The sequence below is a fragment of the Microcaecilia unicolor genome, chromosome 9 (assembly GCF_901765095.1).
Source record: "Microcaecilia unicolor chromosome 9, aMicUni1.1, whole genome shotgun sequence".
Taxonomy (NCBI): Eukaryota; Metazoa; Chordata; class Amphibia; order Gymnophiona; family Siphonopidae; genus Microcaecilia; species Microcaecilia unicolor.
The window spans coordinates 163,266,969-163,288,834 of NC_044039.1; the positions used below are offsets into that span (position 1 = coordinate 163,266,969).

A 21,866-nucleotide genomic window follows, 5' to 3' on the forward strand; every position below is an offset into this window, starting at 1 on the left:
TTATACATTATTCATGCCAGTCCATTTAAATATGAATATGCAATGAAACATTTCCTTTTCTACTTCACACTGTGGTGGTGTCCAGGCATTATCCTTTGTGTCATACTTTGCCTATAGGATAGGTTTTTTTTTTTCCTTTTAAGATAGCCGTTTAAGCTTTCACAGTTGTTGGGTACCAATAACACACATAATCGTATGTGTTATTAATAGCTGTTTTGAACTTTAGCTGCTATGACAACAGCTTAGATGCTAAGATTTGTTTTGGTTTTTTGGTATTTTAGTTTTATTTTTAAAACTTTTAGCCCCTATGTTTTGTAACAGCATATCTGTTGTTTAGTTATTTGATGCTCACATGTATGACAGCAATCTTGGCCGATTTGGCGCCATTTTATAAGCGGCATTCACTGTGAATGGTCTAGGGTAGTTAGTTTTTTTTTAAACTGGTTTCTATTTTTTCCTAGTTTCAATTATGTATTCCAATTTTTTAATTTTTGTTTTTATTCTTTAGTGATCTTGGAGACATTTTTATGACACGCAGTATTAACCTATCAGATTTTGATTGGTGTTGGCAGTGGTTTTGTTCCCTTCTCCACACATATACATGTATTTTTGATGCCACATACAGTATAATATAGGTGTTTTCTGTTCTGCAGCTGGCATGGTTATCTTTGTCATACCCTTTTTGGTGTTGCATTTTGGCACCGCTGACAGTCTTGCAGTTATCTGAGGTGGGTCTCTCATTGTGGGTGGGTGGGTGGATGTTGTATCATGCTCAGTGCAATTTTTCTTGCAAAAAAGGTGCCGGTACTCAAATGCCAGGCTACCCTTCAAGGGTGGGGTGATCACTGAGGGACTCGCTCCACAATAGCCAGGCCCCCTGCAACCAGTCACAGAATCTATGACACGACAGAATTGGTGTCTTGAGCCTGAGCTCATTCATTAAAACTTGTGGTCCATGGGTCAATTTTAGCAGACACTGGAAAAGGTGCCGGTACTCAGTACCCCCGAGTACCCCCTCAAAAAAAGCCCTGATCATGCTCCTGTTTTACTATGTTCTTATTCCATATGCTGTTTTATTATTAAGTATGATTTTGTACTCTTGCCTGTCCATATGTTCCATTTATTGATATCCATTCATTTGGATCACTATCAGAAGCGGAGCCAGGATGAGGCAAGTTGACGGCGCGGGGGAAGCGAGAGCGGACTTCCTGGCGCCAGCACACATTTTCACTGCAACAGGATGAAAAAAAATAGGCACCGGCAGAACTCCGTTTGGGGGAGCGGCCGCTCCCCTGGCGCCCCACATAGCTACGCCCCTAATCACTATCATCAACAGTGCAAGTTAAATTTAACAATATAGAGTCCAATACTTCTATAAGACATTTAATTTAGAGAAAAAAATACTTCAGAAACTCAGTATAACAATAGACTGGACTTGCGGCTGAGCAGCTTCCTCATGAGTCTTTAAAAAAAAAAAAACAACCTCCTTTCTTATGTCTTTTTTTTCTTATTTTTTTATTAAATCTCTTCTTATTTCTTTCATGATGCCGGACTTCTTATCCAATACTTTCAGAAATAAAATATAGCGGACACTTATCTTTATTTTAACTGTCATATTGTATTTGTTTTTCTGTGTATAGATGCAGTCCACACTTGTGTATATGAATTTGTATTTATGATTTTATATTATAATAAAAAAAACAAACCGCAAAACTGTTATAAGTACAGTGATTTTTGTGACCCCTGGAGCAGGCAGGTTTCTCCGCTGAAACATAGTCCCGTGTTGGGTCTCCTTTTGATGAAAAAAATTAGTGCAGGATCTGCAAAAGAAAAAAAGCCCTATTTTAGGGCTCCTACAGGAGGTGGTGGAGATGAAAACGGTAACAGAATTCAAACATGCGTGGGATAAACATAAGGGAATCCTGTTCAGAAGGAATGGATCTTCAGAAGCTTAGCGGAGATTAGGTGGCAGAGCCAGTGGTGGGAGGTGGGGCTAGTGCTGGGCAGACTTCTACAGTCTGTGCCCTGAAAATGACAGATACAAATCAAGGTCAGGTATACACAAAAAGTAGCACATATGAGTTTATCTTGTTGGGCAGACTGGATGGACCGTGCAGGTCTTTTCCTGCCGTCGTCTACTATGTTACTATGTTAGGGAAGGGCTAAAAATGGGCCTAGTGCACGAGAAGGTCCTGCATTAAAACGTGCTAAACCAATTTCTTAGTGCTTCTTAGTAAAATGGCCCCTTTGTTTCCTGTTGCATCACTTACCCGCTTAGATCATAAGCTCTTTGGAGCAGGGTTTACCTGAATGTTTATCACCACAGTACAGTACTGCATATATACAATAGCTCTATAACAATGGTAAGTATTATGTGAACAGTCAGATGTGTTTTTATACAGCACTGCAGACACTAAGGGAGTCTTTTACAAAGGCGCTAGTGTTTTTAGCGTGCACTAAACGCTAAGATGCCCATTATATTCCTACAAGCAAAAATAGCCCGTTTTGGAACAAATGAAACGGGCCCTGGGAAGGCTGTCATCTAAGCTTTTTCTCGTCTCTCCCCTGCCTGCCTTCCCCTCCCTGTCCAACGGTTCTCCCCTGCCCTGCCCTCCATGTCTAGCAATTCTCCCCTCCTCTTCCCTCCCATCCAACCTCATCTATGTCCAGCAATCCTCCACTCCATACCTGAGGCTCAGCTCGAGTCACCTCCAGCCTTCCCTCTCAGTGTCCCGCCCTCCTCTGACATTATTTTGTCTTTCCACGAGGGCGGGACACAGAAGTAAGGAAACACTGGAGGCAAGCTGATGTAAGCTCATTAGCATACGGTTATGAACCCAGCAAGCCAGCCATCCAGGGACACAGATTGACCAATTATTATATAGAGAGATGGGCATCTTAGTGTTTAGCGCACACTAATTTTTAGCATGCACTAAAAACGCTAGAGTGCCTTTGTAAAAGGGGCCCTAATTGAACAATTTCTGTTACTTATAAGCAGTCCTGGTTTGATCAGCTAGGGGAAAATGTGTGGCTGAGGAAGGAATTTTCAAAATGTTTTACATGGGTAGACAGGAGTGTACCAGGATAAAAGTATATTTGAAAATTGTCTTCCCCCCAACTGTGGGTAAATAGAAGCATACTGTGACCTTTGGGGGAGAAGGGATTCTTTAATCTCAGTAGGCAAGTGAAGCAAAGTATGACCTACAGTTTCGGCATCCACTCTGGGAGTTTCCCTTTCTGAAAATTAGCTACAAGACCATTGCCAGTGTCAGAACTGTCCCCCTTTCTCTCCTGGGATCTTTTGCTCTTTGTCTGTGGGGCCTTACACAGCTGCTTTGCTATGGGTTCACTTTGTTCTGGAAGGCTGCTTTTAATGGAATTCATTGTTACTAGTACTTTGTACAGGTGTGTACCGGTGCATCTGAAACACAGGGAGAACGTACAGTGCCAGTGCTGTGAGTTACGTAAAGTAAGCCAGGTCTCTTTCCTCTGAACATATCTTCCATATGGCTCCATGCCCGGGGAAAACAAATCCTCCATTCAGAACACTTCCTAGTCACTTCAGCACATTGAATGCTGAAGTTAAGTGACCAACGGCAGAGCTTAACATTTTTACTTTGTGTTTATGAAAACATGGTGCAAATAATCCTTCATGAATCACTTCAAGTCCGGGTGAAACTGTTTATCCGAGCCTGTGTCTCATGAACAGAGGGGCTTTTAGACAGTCCCCTCCAAGTGGGGGTCTTCGGCCCAGGCAGACAGCTTGGATAGGGATCTTCTGCTGCAGAATGCAGTATCCACTGACTGCAAGAGATCACGCCAAACCCAACTTTTTGTTTGTAGTGGGAATACTGTATCTAGCAATGAATTCTTGGGCAGTCTTGTTAAATGTTGGGAAAGTGGTAGTTTAGCTTTCTTGTGTTGTAATAGTACTTCTTGCTGTCCAGGGCCGGCAGAACATTGCTGCTGGTTAGCTGTGGCAGGTGCTGTAACTGAACAGAAAACACCTGTCATCAGGTTAAAAAGTCCCACCATTTAATACTGTCAGAACAGCACTTTCAGACTCTGAACAGTCAAATACATTAAGGACGTCTGAAAAGGGTATATAGCAAACTGAATTTAAAAATGTTACATAATGTACTCTTTGAGATGAGATCAATTCTGTCATACTGATCAGGGTTAAGCGATTTATCCATACATCAGGCATTTGATATATCACCCTTAGTCAAAAGAACAACAGAGCAGCTTATAATATTATTGCTAAAAAGCGAAAGTGATTCAAACTTTGGCAGATATGACAGATACTGAGATGTTTGTAGCCAAGGTCCACTGTGGCATATACAGTACATGGCAAATATTACTGCACACATGACAGAAATGTAAAATTAGCCAACTGGATTACTGACTTTGATTTCCCAGTGCTTATTTGGAAAGGTTTGATGTGGGCTCTATTTATTTTATTTAAACATTTCTAGTCCACCTACAACTAGGCAGATCACAGATCAACATAACATAATAAACGAGACAATAAAACAGTAACAGGCACTGAATTATACAATGTTCAAAATAAAACTGACAAAATCAGCTCCATGTGTGTTCAAACAAATAAGTCTTCAGTAACTTACTAAATTGAACCCTTCTACTACACAGTCTTAAATAACCTGGTAATTTATTCCAGATTTGTGGACCTGCTATCGAGAATGCATACTCACACAAAGCGGGTCCTAGCTTCTGCTTTGGAGAGCTACAGTGAAGAACATGAATCTGAAGCCAGGACTAACTCTTACTAAAGAAAGTAATGTTATATCTAGTAACCACACAGTTAAAAGGCATCGTGCTATAAACATAAGTACATAAGTATTGCCACACTGGGACAGACCAAAGGTCCATCAAGAACTAGACGTAGTTGCAAGTACATACATACACCATAACTTCTACTAACTGTTGTATTGCATATCCCAGAAATAAGCAGTGGATTTTCTCCAAGTCCATTTTAATAATGGTCTATGGACTTTTCCTTTAGGAAGCCAGCCAAATCTTTTTTAAACCCTGCTACGCTAACTGCCTTTACCACATTCTCTGGCAATAAATTCCAGGATATACCAAAAAGGCTACAGTAACTAGGATTGGCTATGGGTCCAGCTGTGGCACAGATCTCCCTGTGTCTGTTTTTTTTTTTCAGTACTTGTGAGATTTGCATGGATCATGCTTATGCTCAGATCCTTGGAGTAGGAGAGAACGGACACTGCAGAATACATCTTGATGAATAGAGTAGGTCTGGGGGAGCTCTCTTTCAGCTCTCAGACAATGGAGGGACCTGTGTTACCTGGACCATGGGAAGGGCAGAAAAAAAACCCCCTCCTATACACTAATTGCAAGTTCTTACCCCTGGTAAATGTTTTCGAGTTGGTCTTGCTGGCTTCCTAGTAATTTTCTCATGCTCTTTTCCAAATTCTCCTTCTTTTCTAATACTGTCAAAGTATGGATGTTCCAGCAGTTGCTGGCATGTCAGTCTTTCGAGAGGGTCCATGTGAAGGCAACCCTAGTGGAGTTGAAAATGATGTAGAAATCAGTAGGTGGATCGTAGCATAGAGTAGAAATTACAAAAGTGCAGCTTTGGGAACTTTCTTACCTTCATTAGCCCAAGAGCATGATGAGAAACACTGGGGAACTTCAGTTCTAGTGGCTCCTATAACAAAACGACAGAAAAAAGCAAAATGTATTGCCTAGGCTAAGGTAAAGAAATGAGAGGGAAATGTGAAACCAACTAACAGTTTGGAGATCTTGAATACACCCCAGGGGCTGAATGGTTACATGCATAAAACCTCAATAGTACAGACTGGTGATGGGACTGCTGAATACAGCCTTGCATAGGAGGCAAAGACTCCCTAAATAAGTGCATCTGGAAGGCTACTCCTCAAGCAGTGACAGTTCAAGTCCTGAAGCAGAAACCAGGCTCCTCTTTAGGGCTGTATGCTGTCTGGTTGTCCAAAATTTTCACATTTAATCATGAAAACATTTCATTTCCAGTATCTTTTTGTCCCATATGTTGCCAATATTTTTCCATTCTAGACTGCCCTCAGTTTTACACACCTTCCCTTAACACACGTTCATTAGTTTACAGATGCTGTGGTCATGTTAGAGTGAGTTTTCCCAATTTCTTCTAAATGTTGTAAGATGAGGCTGTTTATGAGAACCAGCCTCTACACTAACATTCGCTTTCATTTTTGCTGGCCCATATTGAGGGGCATAATCGAAAGGGGCACCCAAGTTTTCCGAGGACGTCCTAGTAGGACGTCCCAGCGAAGGGGCGGGGAAACCTGTATTATCGAAACAAGATGGGCATCCATCTTTCGTTTCGATAATACGGTCGGGGACACCCAAATCACAAAATTTAGGTCATCCATCGTCCTTAGATTTGGTCGTTTCTGATTTTCAGCGATAATGGCAACTAAGAACGCCCAGCTCAGAAATGACCAAATGCAAGTCCTTTGGTCATGGGAGGAGCCAGCATTCGTAGTGCACTGGTCCCCCTGACATGCCAGCACACCAACCGGGCACCCTTGGGGCACTGCAGTGGACTTCAGAAAAAGCTCCCAGGTACATAGAGCTCCCTTACCCTTTGTGCTGAGCCCCCCCAAAACCCACTCCCCACAATTGTACACCACTACCAAAGCCCCTAGGGGTGAAGGGGCACCTAGATGTGGGTACAATGGGTTTCTGGTGGGTTTTGAAGGACTCACATTTACCACCACAAGTGTAATAGGTGGGGGAGGGATAGGCCTGGGTCCACCTGCCTGAAGTGCTCTGCACCCACTAAAACTGCTCCAGGGACCTGCATACTGCTGTCGTGGAGTTGGGTATGATATTTGAGGCTGGCATAGAGGCTGGCAAAAAATATTTTAAAATTTTTTTTGAGGGTGGGAGGGGGTTAGTGACCACTGGGGGAGTAAGGAGAGGTCATCCCCTATTCCCTCTGGTGGTCATCTGGTCAGTTCGGGCACCTTTTTGAGGCTTGGTCATAAGAAAATAAGGACCAGGTAAAGTCATCCAAGTGTTTGTCAGGGACGCCCTTTTTTTCCATTATGGGTCGAGGACGCCCATGTCTTAGGCACGCCCAAGTCCCGCCCTCGCTTCGCTTCTGACAAGCCCCTGGGAACTTTGGTCATCCCTGCGACGGAAAGCAGTTGGGGATGCCCAAATTCGGCTTTCCATTATACCGATTTGAGCGACCCTGTGAGAAGGATGCCCATCTTGCGATTTGTGTCGAAAGATGGGCGTCTTTCACTTTCGAAAATAAGCCTGTTTGTGTGCAAGTTTTCAGCCGCAGCTTGATGTGTGCGGTATAGCCTATGTTCACAATAAAGAAAACCAACAATAATTTTGTGTGCACAGTTGCTAGCTGTGTGCTTAGTGGGAACACTGCACTAGAGCACACAGGGTAAAGCTATGGTAGCATTTTCAAAGAGTCTGCAACATGTACGATATCTGCTTTATGGGATATCCCAACATCCCACAATTACTACTAAAGACTGCAGCAGAGAGTTTGGAATGAGAGAATGATTACGACAGTTGAGATCTGCTTTATTCTCCTATAGGTTTGGTCTGAATTAGAAGGCAATAAATGGCCACAAGAAGCCAGGCAGCTGCTAATTCTATTCGCTAACATGATAGCTTTTCTGTTTCTGCATTTAGTTGTTTAACATACATGGAGTATAGAATGACCAGTCATGAATTAACATGGGATGGTCGCTCAAGGGAAACTATAGGATGGGTGCTCAAACTCACCTTGTTTTCTGGATCTGGGATGCTGACCCCACTGAAGAACTGATTGCTGCTAAATACCTGCTGGTGTCGGGGAATCAGATCCCCTTCAAATTGAGAAAAATAAAAAGTAAAGTCAATGATGTTTATTTCAAAAATTTTCAATAAAAATATTACAAAAAAAAAAGTTAAGTCAATGAAATGTTTTGCACATGTGCTGGACAAGTTACCTGGCAGTATGAATGATATGGTGATATCAATATAACCAATAACTTTGCTCAGATCCCCAATTTATCATTTAAAAGCCATCTGATTGGCTGAAAGTTAGACAGCACAAGAAGTGGCCCACAGCAGAAACTACATCCTAGGCCTTGGCCTATCGTCACCCTTCAAGCTTCTGAAACAGAAGTCTAAGGAATACAGGCGTCCATTGGCTGAAACACACAATTGCCAACTCTACTCATACATCATAAGAGATCATTTATGCACAGATGTGGCTACATTTCTGTGTAAATAACTAAAACCCCACAGTGGGACTACTTAAAATACATGTCCCCCTCACATTATCTAGTCCATTTCACTTTTGTCTTTATACAGAAAGGCAAATTTGGTTTGTTCGGAACTTTGAGGCACTATTTTCCATCCTGCTGCTGTAATATCTGCCCATTCAATGCACCTGTACTGGATTGAACCTGCTGCTCTGTTAACCTTGAAAGCACCACCACTAACATTTTATTCTGCTATAAAGGAATTGTGGAAGAATGCTGAAAATGTGTAACTGCTTCATTAACTGAAATGTAAAAACCTGCTCAAATCTGGTTTGGAAACAAATTTGCAGACTTCCCACGATATAAAGATCTGGCAGGCAGTGGTGGAAATGTAGTGGGGAAATTTGCTCTGCTCTTGATTTTCCTCCAGTCCTTCACAGATTTTGTTATAAACAGACCAATTTTTTTTTAATGCAGAAAAGATTTTGCTGTGAACTGTGGCAAATCTGCAGAAGTGAATCAGGCTAAAGTTCACCTGGTTATAGCTTCTGTGCCTAGCAATTACTAAAAAACTACTACAAGAATTTAAACCGGCACTGCTTTCTGCTACCTGCCACATTTAGATCTTCACTGCATAGGAGGGTCATAGAAACAGCTAGAATCAAATTGCCTTTCTCCCCCCCCCCCCCCCCAAAGACGCTTAATTATGTGGAGGTGAACCGGTTCTGACAGAATGCTTCTGCATTTCCACTTTGGGACTTATCAATCTCCACTCATTGGCTTCATAAGCAGCTCCCAAACTGTGTTGTGATACAAGACAAATCCCAGAGCAGAAGAAGAGGGAGAAAAGATGTCTTAGCCAACTGGCCCTCATAGCCAAATTCCCTAAAAATTAAAGGAGTGTGGTAGCCGTGTTAGTCCACTCTTAAGGTTATCAATAGAAATCAAACAAAATAAAACATGGAAAAGAAAATAAGATGATACCTTTTTTATTGGACATAACTTAATACATTTCTTGATTAGCTTTCGAAGGTTTCCGATCTGACGAAGAAGGGCAACCTTCGAAAGCTAATCAAGAAATGTATTAAGTTATGTCCAATAAAAAAGGTATCATCTTATTTTCTTTTCCATGTTTTATTTTGTTTGATTTCTATTGATAACCTAAAAATTAAACAAATTTTCCCTCGATGAACACTCAAATTGAGTAATTTGGCTTTTTTTTTGTTAACAGGAGATACACCTTGGGCAAAGTACTTTAAACTGGTTTTATACAGGTCACTATTCTGCTGGACAGCCACCTATGCTAAGTAACTAACAGCATCCTCCCTGTGCTGACACTTACCAAGTGTTTTCCTGATCAGGTACAACTGATCCACGTCTGATTTTCCAGGCCACAAGGGGACTCCTGATAGCAGCTCTGCAAAGACACAACCTACTGCCCAGACATCCACTGGAGGACCATACTGTGTGTCTCCCACCAGTAACTCAGGAGCCCGATACCATCTGGTAGCCACGTAGTCTGTGTAGTAATCACTAGGCCCAGCTAGAACATTGACAGAAGAGGATTAGGAAATGAAGAAATGGGAAGCTGACGCCATGTCAGATTGTATTTGTAACTAGTTTAATTCACACTCTATAGTCTATTAGGGTATTAGATTTTTGACCTCGGCACTCCATTCATGGAAGAGACAGAAAGACTCTTTGCTATTCTGTTCTTGATAGAGCGAGAGCTCATGGTTATGAGGTATTGTAAAAGTCAGAGAGAAAGACAACAAAATTAAAAGCATAACAGATTAAGGGGGTCATTTACTAATGGTCAGCACATGCTAAAAGGGTAAATTTAATAATAAAACTGCCCCAGCACATACACAAATAAAATTACATAGGACCTATTTTTATTTAATATGAAGGTCATTCTATAAGGGGGCACCAATATGTAGGCACTAGGAAAGTGGCTGATTTAATTTTAGTGTCCGATGTTCCCATCAATCTGTTCCCACATGGCTTACTATGGGAACATTGGACACTAAAGGGTTAAGCCTATTCTATAAAGAAAAGTAGGCACCTCCTTTTCTTTATAGAATAGCACCATAAGTGGCTAAAAATGTGCCTATATTTAAGGCAGAAACACTTCCAGCAGCCAAAGACCTGGAGTAAATGCTCAGGCCTAGATTGCAAAAGAGCATCTGTAGATTATAAGACTGTATGCCTGTAATTCTTCATCCTGATCATGCTCTGCCCAGGTAAACACCCACCTACAAAGCAAGCGCCATGACAAATAGGCGTGTACTTACAGAATACTGCTTAGCCGAAATCTGTTAGTATATGCATGTAAATGACTAGAATACCAGCATTTGTGCTGCCTAACTCCTTATATCTCTCCATCTGGGTGGAATGGGAGGGCAAAACCAGTATTTAGGTGTTTATTTTATAAAATCCACACCTATGCACCGATTCCTCCTATCACAAACATGCCTTGCAGCAGGTACAACTCTGGGGGGAAATTTTATAAAGGCACATGGGTAAATATGTGCTTCCGTGCCTAGGTGCCCCTCTTATGAAATTACCCCATTAGCAAATTTGGGAGGGTTATTTTAGAAGCACCGGCACATGCAAATAGCAGCATTTACATATGTAGACTGCATATACGTGTAAATGGTGATGTCAGAAAGCCTTTATTTCCACATGGAATATAGAATGACTAGTCATGAATGTTAAACGTGGGGTAGAGATTTAATGGGAGTAAGATTCGGGAATGCCATGGGCAAGACAAAAATCTACATAAGGATCCCCCCCATTTTAAAGGAAACACACATTTCCCCATCGGGTTGCCCCCAGCTTAGAGACATGCATAGCTTTTTAAAAGTGCTTGTTTTGGCCAAGGCTTTACATGAGGGATTAAGGGCACAACTTTTAATCATCAGTGTTTATCCCATTGTCTAAAATTGAAGAAAAAAAAAACTTGCAGCCTTACTACTTAATTGGCGGCATAAACATCTAGGTTTTTAAAATGAGACAGCTACATGTGGAAGCTGCTTATTTTTCCCCCACATTTTTATTTGTAAAATGGCTGCTTCTGTTGTTTGCTGGCAAATATATGTGTACACCTGCTCATCCTTATTTGATAAAAGACTGTGGGCCCTATTTACTAAGCTGTGCTAGAGGTGGCATACCAAATGCATGAACCATGACCCACAGCTAATTTGAATAATTCAAACCTGCCTAACCTAACATTTTGCAATAGGCTTTACATGCAGAGTAGGAACAAAAAAAAGAGCACCCTGAAAATGTAACAATCAGGTGAATTACATAGATTAACATTAGAGGTGTGTGGGGGAAAAGCCCTAGTTCTGTAAAACATTTATGAGAGAAACCTTAATATTCTTTATATTAAAATGAAAGAAAGACAGAGCTTCACTATTTTGTATGTACTAGAAAGAAAAAGTGAGAGAGACAGATACCTCACTATTCTGTATTAGGGGTGGGGAGCTTGAACATTTTCATGTCGTGTTCTTTGCCATATTGTTTATGGGAACGTTCATTTGTTCGGGGATTTCTGGCACTTTTTTCATTATGGGAACAATGTGGTTAAGAACGCGCCCTCATGCAAACAGTGCACTCCCTTTGTGAATTACACACTAGTCATGACACACAGAAAACACAAAATTCAGTGTTTTTTTCCCTGTCATTTTTCTTTGAAAATGAAATACAAGAACATGGGGAATGTTGTTTCAAACAACTGCTTATATCAGTTCAGTATACAAAATAGACAGGAGAGGGGCATGTCACTATTGTAAGAAAGGGAAAGTCCTCGCTATCCTGTACATGAAGGAGACAGACAGAGTCACTACTAAAGCTTGAAACAAAACAAGGATTCTGGAAATGAAGGTGAAGTTATGGTTTATAGTTTATTAGATTCAGTATTCCGCCTTTTCTGGATACAAATTAAAATGTAAAAGTTGAAAGGAAAAGAGCGCCATACAAGACAGGAAAGAAGAAATCAGAATAAAGAAAAATTAACTCATCATTATCCCCTGGATTCTATATAACACGCCTAGAAATTTGCACCGAAATCCAAACACATAACAATGCACATAACTTAATTGGCTTAACAAGCTAATCAGCGTTCATAACAGCTCTTAACAAGCAATACTGAGCACTAATTGGCAATAATTAGAATTTACAAGCACAACTCGCTAATCGCGTTCTGTAATGCAGTGCGCCTAACTTCTAACGCCTGCAGGCGAAAAGGGGCATGGGTACGGGTGGGGAAATGGGCGTTTCACGGGCATTCTGAAATTTACGCAGGTAGTTATAGAATATGGCCCAGTGCGTCTAAATTTACGCACCGGAATTTATGCCACATTTTCGTTGGTATAAATGGAGTCACGTAGTTTTAGGTGGTAAGATATCAACTAAGCATATTCTATATACCGTACCTAAATATCTAGGTGCCGCTTGTAGAAAACGCTTAGTCGGCACCGATTTCCACGCTGATTTTTTAGGCGCCATATATAGAATCACCCCCTATATACACAGTTTGCCGTATACAGTTAGAAACTGGATGGGCCCTGCAATACTGCAGTAGGAAGGGAAATGGCCAAAACAGATATGTCCTTCTGCTCTGTATCTGCTGTCAGAAGTCTCAGGTTCTAATGACCTCTTCATCGTAATAAATCCAATGAAATGGATACCAGCAGAACTTTCAGGGACCTGAGTAAGGGAGATTTCCCATCAGCTGTCAGCTTCCATTTCTCCAGTAAATAGTGCAGTTACCCACGTGATGCTCCCTGGTAACTCATGTCAAGACACAATTAACTTGTAAGATAACATCTGGGAACCAGATAAAATGGTTTTCATAATCAAGTATAAGTCAATACATTGTTTTAATAAACTCCCATTGCATTGCACTTTATTTTTTATACAGGATTTTTAAAAAACCTCATAAACCATAAAACTATCACTTACTCAATATCCGGGCGAATCCAAAGTCACACAGCTTAATGACAGAGTATTTTGTTATCAGGATATTTTCTGGTTTTACATCACGGTGTATGCACTGGCAGAGAAACAAAAACACCAATCAAACAAGTGCACATGTGGAAATTTGCTGAATGAAGACGTCCACGTGATTCCAAAGCATTCCTGTTCTGCACAGTGGCTAACAGGCCAGTCCATGAGGGAAGATGCTGAATGGGCCAGTCACAAGATGCCTTTATTTCTTATACTTCCCATTCTCCCCCATAGCATGATGCACCCAAATAAGTGACACTAAAATGCACACCTAGAAAGTGTGTTTCCCCTATCACATTACAGGTGAGAAAACGCACAGATCAACCTTCTAAGGCTATATTCTTTCTGCGGAGTGGAGGAGTGGCCTAGTGGTTAGGGTGGTGGACTTTGGTCCTGAGGAACTGAGTTTGATTCCCACTTCAGGCACAGGCAGCTCCTTGTGACTCTGGGCAAGTCACTTAACCCTCCATTGCCCCATGTAAGCCGCATTGAGCCTGCCATGAGTGGGAAAGTGCGGGGTACAACTGTAACAAAAAAAAATAAAAATTACCGAAAGTAAGTTTGGACTGTGCACTGCAAGAATAACATTTGAAGTCTCAAAGAAAGCATAAATCTGAAGGGGTTCTCTCTATGGACAGACCAGACCATCACTAAAAGAAAAACTGAGAGGGAACCCAGGGCTGCTGCAAGGGTGTTAGGCACCCTAGGCAAATATCCAACTTTGTGCACCCCATCTCCAATTAACTTTCAGGCCCTTTGTGGCACCCCTTTCCCCTCCCCAACATCACTCCTCCCAGAATAATCAGGGTAAACTACTGGTGAAAGTACCTTTTCTTGTTTCTTTTGAGTTTGTCTGGCTATCGGGCTGTATTGCTTTGACTACAGCTGCTCTTTCCTGCCCCCCCCCCCCCACAGAAGCTAATGCTCTAGGAGGTCCTTTTATGAAGCTGTGGCAAAAGGGGGCCTGTGCTGACGTCAGTGTGTGTTTTTGACATGCGCCTAAGCCCCTTTTTACCGCAGCGGGTAAAAGGCAGGTCTTTGGGGTTTTTTTTCAAGAAATGGCCATGTAGCAAGTGAAGCACTTGCTGCGCGGCCATTTCGTGGGGGGGGGGGAGAACACTTATGGCCACACATTGAGATGGCAGTAAGGGCCCCGGTAGTAACCGAGAAGTGCGCGGCACTGCCTGATTACTGCCAGGTATGCACCGGCGCTACAAACATTGAAATATTCACCGGAAATGGCATGCGCTAGGGGAGGGAACTACCGCTGGGCTGCTGCGGTAGCCCGGCAATACTTCTCTTTTATTGAGTGGTAAGCCTGCATTGGGTTTACCACCGCTTCGTAAAAGGGTCCCTAGGTGACTGCCTATACTTGCCTAATGGTTGGGCCAGTCCCACTTAAGTACTGAACAACAGTTTTATCTTATTTAAATCGGGGAGTTAGATTTTGCCTCTTTACACTCTTGGTAAGATTGTCACCCTAGTGGGGTTTTGGAATTAGCTGCACTGGAGTGCTGCTTTATATCAGTATAAAAGAAACACCCAATTTCTCCTGGCGAAGCACTTCTAAGCAGACCCTTTGAAGCCTTCAAAGTCAGCAAGAGTTTCATGACCCTTGGGAATGCCATCCATGGGTGGAAGAATCCAAAGAGAGAAAAATGGGTTAAGAAAAAAAATTCTGAATTCGGTATAAACATAGCATTTTTCTATGATAATTTGGAAATGCCAGATGCACAACCCACTTCTTTTTGTTCATGTAACAGAATTATTTATCTGGGCTCCACACTGAGGAGTGCATCTCTATTTCTTAGACAGAACTGGAGTGGATAGATATTCCATACCTAGATCACAGGGAGTGAAAAACCTGCAGGAAGCTGGAAAAGCCACATGGGGCCCACTCCCTAGCATCTGCCCTGGGCACCATCATATCTAACACTGGCCCTGCCTAGGTCACACTATTGATTAGCAACTAGGCATATGCAGGCCAAAAGTTTTCATTTTGTGTAAATTCCCTTCTTGTTTATGGGATTTCATTTAGCTGAGGTTTAAAAAAATTTTTTTTTTAATTCTGGGGGGGGGGGGGGGGGGGGCAAACTGATTAATAGTGTGCCCTACTGAGGAACACACTGTTGTGCTGTGATGCACATGATGAATGAAACAGGTAAAACCCCAAATTTAATATTTTTTCAGGTTGAAAACATGAAACATTACATTCCCCATGTTGTTTCAAATGACTGCACATCCCTAATGCCTTTAATATATAGGAGAAGGAGTCGTCTTATAGATCTCAGCAGCATGCAGGAGGTGGGGAGCCTCATTTATCAAGGGACTCCTGATCTACAAGAAAACAAAAGGGAGCTTCACAATCAGTAAGGCTGAGAGGTACAAAGCCGTGGACAATTTATTACACTTAACAATACAGTGACACTGACGAAACAGGAAGTTACATCAGAGAGGTGGCCACGGTAAAGGGAAGAGATGGGTGCTGGGGCAGGGAAGCGTATCAGAATTGCTGCTACCGCTGGCTTTTGGAACATGAAGAAAGAAGGTAAATCTTGGGGAATGGGGTGGAGGAAAGAAGGGGGAGATGCCACTCCCCAGAGTGCTGCCTGAGGCCCCCGCCTCAAGTGGCCTAATGGTCAGGCCACCCCTCTACTATACCCCACAATGCTCCCAAACCTTTAAAAGGCCCCTGTATCCCCAAAATGTCAACACACTTGAGCATCCCACTGCGCTAAACGGCCCTAAAGCTTCCTCTCTACACATACTCATGCTATCTGTTCTCTTTAAATAACTGAAAAAGGATGAGCTAAATCCAAACAAAAAAAAACTTGAAAACTTTCAATAGCAATTGGCTAGAGGTGTGAAGCAAGCACAGTTGTCTGAGTTAATTAGTCTAACTAACAAATGAAATATGTGGTTCAGCTACCGTTCAACATTACCCTAGGAACAATGTCCTGTTTGTCTGTCCTAATTAGATTGTAAGCTCTGTCGAGCAGGGACTGTCTCTTCATGTTCAAGTGTACAGCGCTGCGTACGTCTAGTAGCGCTATAGAAATTATAAGTAGTAGTTGTAGTAACAATGTGTTGTTATTATTAATATTATTATTTATTGCATTTGTACCCCATATTATCCCACCTTTTTGTTGGTGTGTATACAGTACATTAATAGCTTTTGGGGTTCAGTGGCACACATTATAGAAAAATTATATCCTACCTGCTAATTTTCTTTCCTTTAGTCCTACCAGATGAGTCCAGAAACTTTGGGTGTTGTGCCCATCGACCAGTGGATGGAAACAGAGAAATCAAATAGTTCCATGTGATTCTCCCTTTAAGGGCACCGTGCAGGCACAGATGTTCAGCATTCTGTCTGACAAAGCATGCAGCTTCTCTTTAGGCTGAATTGTTATACATTATGTAGTTAAACTGGCATGTCACATCTTTATCATTGAAGTTTAAGCTGTTGGCTTAAGGTAATAATAGTAAAGGCAGCATATGACAGCTCAAGAATTGTAATAGTTATCGGTTGGAAATAAATCTAGAGAAGCCAGCATATTACAATGAAACAACTGGAAAGACCAAGCTGTTGGATGATAATGTAGTTAAATTAGGACAGTAGTAACAATTGATAGCAGAAGATCAAATCGATGGAAAAAACGAACCAAGCAAAAATCAGAACTAACACCTGCAACAAAAGAAAAAATATATAAGCAGCAGAGTGGCTGAATCAATGGAGATGCACTATTCTGGGTTTCTGGCCTGGTCTGGTAGGCATAAAAGGAAAAAAAAAATGAAAGATATAAGTTTCCTTCCTTCCCAGACCAGTCCAGAACCTATGGGAAGCAGTAAAGCAGTCCTGAATATGGAGGGATCTTAAAATCCTCAGGCCTGAATAGCAGACATTATCCTAGAAAGGTGGAGAAATGACCTTTAAAATATTAGGAGCTAAGGAGAGCATGGTTGATCTCTTTGAGAGAGAAGCACTACTTAGAGCTTCCTAGCTAAAGCAGAATATCTCCAAACATGGAGATCAAGACTCTCTCCAAGGAAAACACACAAAGAATTACTATGAAAGATGGGAGAGAGAAAGACCTCTATGAAGATTAGAATGTAAAAACTGCTGTATCTATGATAGAGTGAAGAAAGAATGACCAATGGACCCAGGAAAAAAAAAACAACAACAAAATCCAAACCAAAAAGAACTTTTCAAGAACAAGAAATCTTGAAAAAAAAAAATGAGGCAGACAGAAGCCTCAAAGGAAGAAGCACACAGAGTAAGGCCAAAAACTTGTTGATAGCCAACTAGTAAAAACGCTAGTTGATGCGGCTGCATAAGCGTTACCTAAAAATAACCTCTGATTTTGAGGCACAAGAAGCATTAAGAATCTGGAAATAAAAGCTGGTCACAAATTTACTATAGCAAGAATAGCACTGAGAAGATGCTTACTGTACTCCAAAATGGAGTGTAGTCATTCTCAGGTTTGCTGAAAAATATCTCACGTGAAACCCCACTTTGACTGTAAAAAAACCTATAAAACAGACAACCTGCCTTTTGAAGGGAGAATGGAGCTTGAAGAGAAAGAAGTCCAAATGGTTAAGTAGTGACACATCATAAAACCTACAAAGAAAATACCCTACTACTCCTTATGTATAAGGAATCTTGAGAAATATAAGGAATGGGAAACCATGATCTGAGAATAATAAGAAATACTGTAAGGTAGATATTTTTTTGCCAGAGATGTCTATAATACCTGCAGGAGGAAGCAACAGAAGCTTGGGACAAACAATAAAAATGGAAGCGGGAAGGAGCTAAAATGCATGAAGGCAAATGCAAAATAAGACCAAAGGACTTGAAATAAATCTAAAATAAATCTGATGTAGCTGATTACAAATCCCAAAGGGGAAATTCACTAAGAAAGAAAAACATGAGATTAGAGTAAAGGCCTTCTATATTAAGCCCTAGAAAAAAAAAGAGTGAACTGTAGATTGCCACTGCAAGAATAGAAGCCCATTGCTTCTAAAATGCAGTAGAAGCTTGAGTAAACAACAATAAAAAAGAACCAGTAAGGTATCAGCCCAGGAAGGAAGGAAGATACCACTATGTAGAAAAGAGCTGAGGATGAATAATTGCTCTTACAATCCAATGCTGCAAATTTGGAATGGACTGACAAGTGAAGTAGTAATAAATGAAGCAACTTCAGTGCCAGAAAGAACAAAGTCAAATTTGCAGAAGAAAACTCCCCTGCCAATGAAAAATCAAACTATGAACATAAGAATAGCCATACTGGGTCAGACCAATGGTCCATCTAGCCCAGTATCCTGTTTCCAGCAGGTCACAAGTACCTGGCAGAAACCCAAATAGTAGCAACATTCCATGCTACCAATTCCAGGGAAAGCAGTGGCTTCCCCATATCCATCTCAATAGCAGACTATGGACGTTTCCTCCAGGAACTTGTCCAAACCTTTTTTAAACCCAGATACCCTAACCACTGTTACCACATCCTCTGGCAACAAATTCCAGTTTAACTATTTGTTGAGTGAAAAAAAATATTTCCTCATATTTGTTTTTTTACAGGTACTTCCATGTAATTTCATTGCTTGTCCACTAGTCTTTGTACTTTTTGAAAGAGTAAACAATCAATTCACTTCTACTTGTTCTACACCACTCAGAATTTTGTAGATCTCAATCATCCTTCCTCTCAACTTTCTCTAAACTCTTTAGCTTTTCCTCATCCCCATCATCATTTTTGTTGCTCTTCTTTGAACCTTTTCTAATTACGCTATATCTTTTTTAGAGATACGGCTACCAGAATTGAATGCAGTACTCAAGGTGAGGTCATACCATAGAGCGATACAGAGGCATTATAATATCCTTGGTCTTATTTACCATTCCTTTCCTAATAATTCCTAGCAGATTTCAGCAATATTGTCTACAATAACACCTAGATCTTTCTCTTGGGTGCTGACTCCCAAGGTGGATCCCAGCATCAGGTAACTTTCTTATTTATTTATTTCATTTCAAAACCACATACATTCCACACAATCCAAATGTTCTAGGCAAATTACAAATTATACATTCACAATAAATAAATCACATAACACATACAGCATAAAACCTAATACTGACGATACAATACAGCATATAGACTCACATGTACTTTAATCAATCTGCCATCCCTTCATATGCCTGTACAAAATGGAGTGTTTTTAATTCCTTTTAAAACTCTTTCATGTCCTAAATCTTTTTAAAATCTCAGCGGTAATCTATGCCATTTTAGAGGAACCGCTACTATGATTTGGATTATTTCTTCCAATGCGCATCACTACCCAGATACGGTATTCATTATTTTGTTCATAATTATACATCTCATTTTTCTTTCTTCTTCTTATAGCCTGTTTTTTTTCCCCCCTTTTTGAAACCATGTACACAGTAGGGTATCCTCAACTTAATGGTATACGCTCGGAAGACAAAATAAGGGCTCCATAAAAAAAATCCAAGAGAGACTATCAGAATGAGGGATTTTTCCCCAAATAAAGAGCTTCAATATTCACAGCCTCAAAAATGAGATGAAGGAAGCTAACACTATAGGAGCCCTCAGTGGCACTTAGCCAGATCAGAACTGGAACTGCTCAGTCACAAAGACAGACCTCCATACCATCAGCCTGTATAGTAAACGCCTTTCTCAACCACAAAGCAGGCAGAGAAATGGCCCAGGTTCCTCTCCTCTCCAAACCTGAGACCCAGAGTGTGCTGAATTAGAAATGAGATATAACTTATATACAGAAGGAAAAAAAATGTTCCTTAAAGGAAGGAATAGATAACGGAAGCAAACAAATGGGCTGACACTCCACCAGGGAAAAAGAAGTAGATGATGCAGCTTATGGTAACGTAGCTTGGCCAGGCAAACTGCCAAAAGCAGAAACTGAAAAGAAAAGAAAAGAAAACAGGAAGCCAGACTAAGGAATATGAGCAAAACTCAAACTAGAGGTTGCCTGCAAAATAAAGAAAATTAAAAGAATCACAAGGCATAAGGAAGAAGGGGAAACTTAAACCTGAAGAAGTAAAATTGCATGTGGAGGCAAAGATACTGCATTCTCATGAGAACATAGCAAGGTCTCTGGAAGTGAGAAGGACCCCAAAAGGAAAGAACATTTCAAAAGGATTTAGAGGGTATGAGCCATAAAAGAAACCCTCACAAGGTTGCCAAGCTTTGACTCGTAAGGCCAAAAACTTGTTGATAGCCAACTAGTAAAAACGCTAGTTGATGCGGCTGCATAAGCGTTACCTAAAAATAACCTCTGATTTTGAGGCACAAGAAGCATTAAGAATCTGGAAATAAAAGCTGGTCACAAATTTACTATAGCAAGAATAGCATTGAGAAGATGCTTACTGTACTCCAAAATGGAGTGTAGTCATTCTCAGGTTTGCTGAAAAATATCTCACGTGAAACCCCACTTTGACTGTAAAAAACTTCCCAATGAACCCACTCAGCTGCAAACAAGGAAAATGTTAAGGACAGTAGCACACCACACAAGAGACCTCTCTTAGTACAGTGCCACACAGCACAAAATAGAAAACAATAAGAGCTATACTTGCTGTTTTACTGAAGACATATCATTTAGATACAGAGTGAGAAGGTGGCCATAGGATGGGAAAGGAGGGAGGGAAGTCTTAGACAACTGTGAGTTTTCCCATGTGACTCAATGATTTTCTAGAGAAGTGCTTCTCATGCTCAACTGGGACCCAGCCCTTAAACTGGTCCAGGAGCCTGCCTCAGACAACCTCTTGAACAAGAAGAATCTCAACCCCAAGAACCCCTGCTGGGAAAAGGGAGAGTGAAAGGAAAGGGACTTAGACCTGTCCAAATATTTCTGAGGCAACTTTCACTTCTTCCAGCCCTTCGAGATGTAAAAAATAATGGGGTTGACCACCGGTTAGCGTCAAACTGAAGACTGGCTATTTGGGGGGCATTCCAGGGGTGGAATTGTCACTTGGCAAGTTAAGTGCTAATATTCAGCACTTAACCGGACAGATTAACTGCATAAATACGACCGCATAAAAGTCTGTCCTATCTTTATGTGGTAATCCATAGCCAGTTAAGTGCTGAATATTGCACTTGACCAGATTTGTGTTAGCCAGCGCTGGAAATCCAGAAATTCAATGCTGGTGTCAGGACCTGGGCCGGCACTAAATTTCTGGGTTTAAGCCAGCAGCAGTAAACAAAATATTATTCACTACTGACTGAATATCGGGCCCAATATAATTATAGCTCAACTTGACAAGGGAATATATTTCAGGAGCCTACTAGGCTTAACTAGCATCTGGAGACAGAAAAGTACAGAACATCTGTACCTGCTTTGGTGAATCACATGGAACTATTTGATTTCTCTGTCTCCATCAACTGGTTTACAGGCAGAACACTCACAGGTTCTGGACTGGTCTGGTAAGCATGCTAAGGAACTATTTATTATTTATATATTTTCATTTTGTTCCACCTTTTCAGTAGTAGTTCAAGGTGAGTGTTGCATTCAGGTACAGTAAGTATTTTTATGTCCCTGGACACTTTACAGTCTAAGGGCCCTGTTTACTAAGCCATGCTG

General features: G+C 41.1%; 1 protein-coding gene across 2 annotated transcripts in view; it reads right to left on the bottom strand.

The window, feature by feature from the left end:
• Positions 1-2,654: 2,654 nt before the first annotated feature.
• The window catches only part of CDKL1 (cyclin dependent kinase like 1), an 80,441-nt gene continuing 61,229 nt past the window's right edge, over positions 2,655-21,866 (bottom strand). For both annotated transcript variants that reach the window (XM_030215337.1, XM_030215338.1), the window contains exons 5-10: positions 13,221-13,311; positions 9,595-9,795; positions 7,789-7,871; positions 5,633-5,689; positions 5,387-5,542; positions 2,655-3,992 (exon numbers count right to left, since the gene is read on the bottom strand). In XM_030215337.1, the coding sequence (XP_030071197.1) occupies positions 3,885-3,992; positions 5,387-5,542; positions 5,633-5,689; positions 7,789-7,871; positions 9,595-9,795; positions 13,221-13,311 (696 nt within the window). In that variant the 3' untranslated portion in view covers positions 2,655-3,884. The remainder of the gene's footprint in view (positions 3,993-5,386; positions 5,543-5,632; positions 5,690-7,788; positions 7,872-9,594; positions 9,796-13,220; positions 13,312-21,866) is intronic.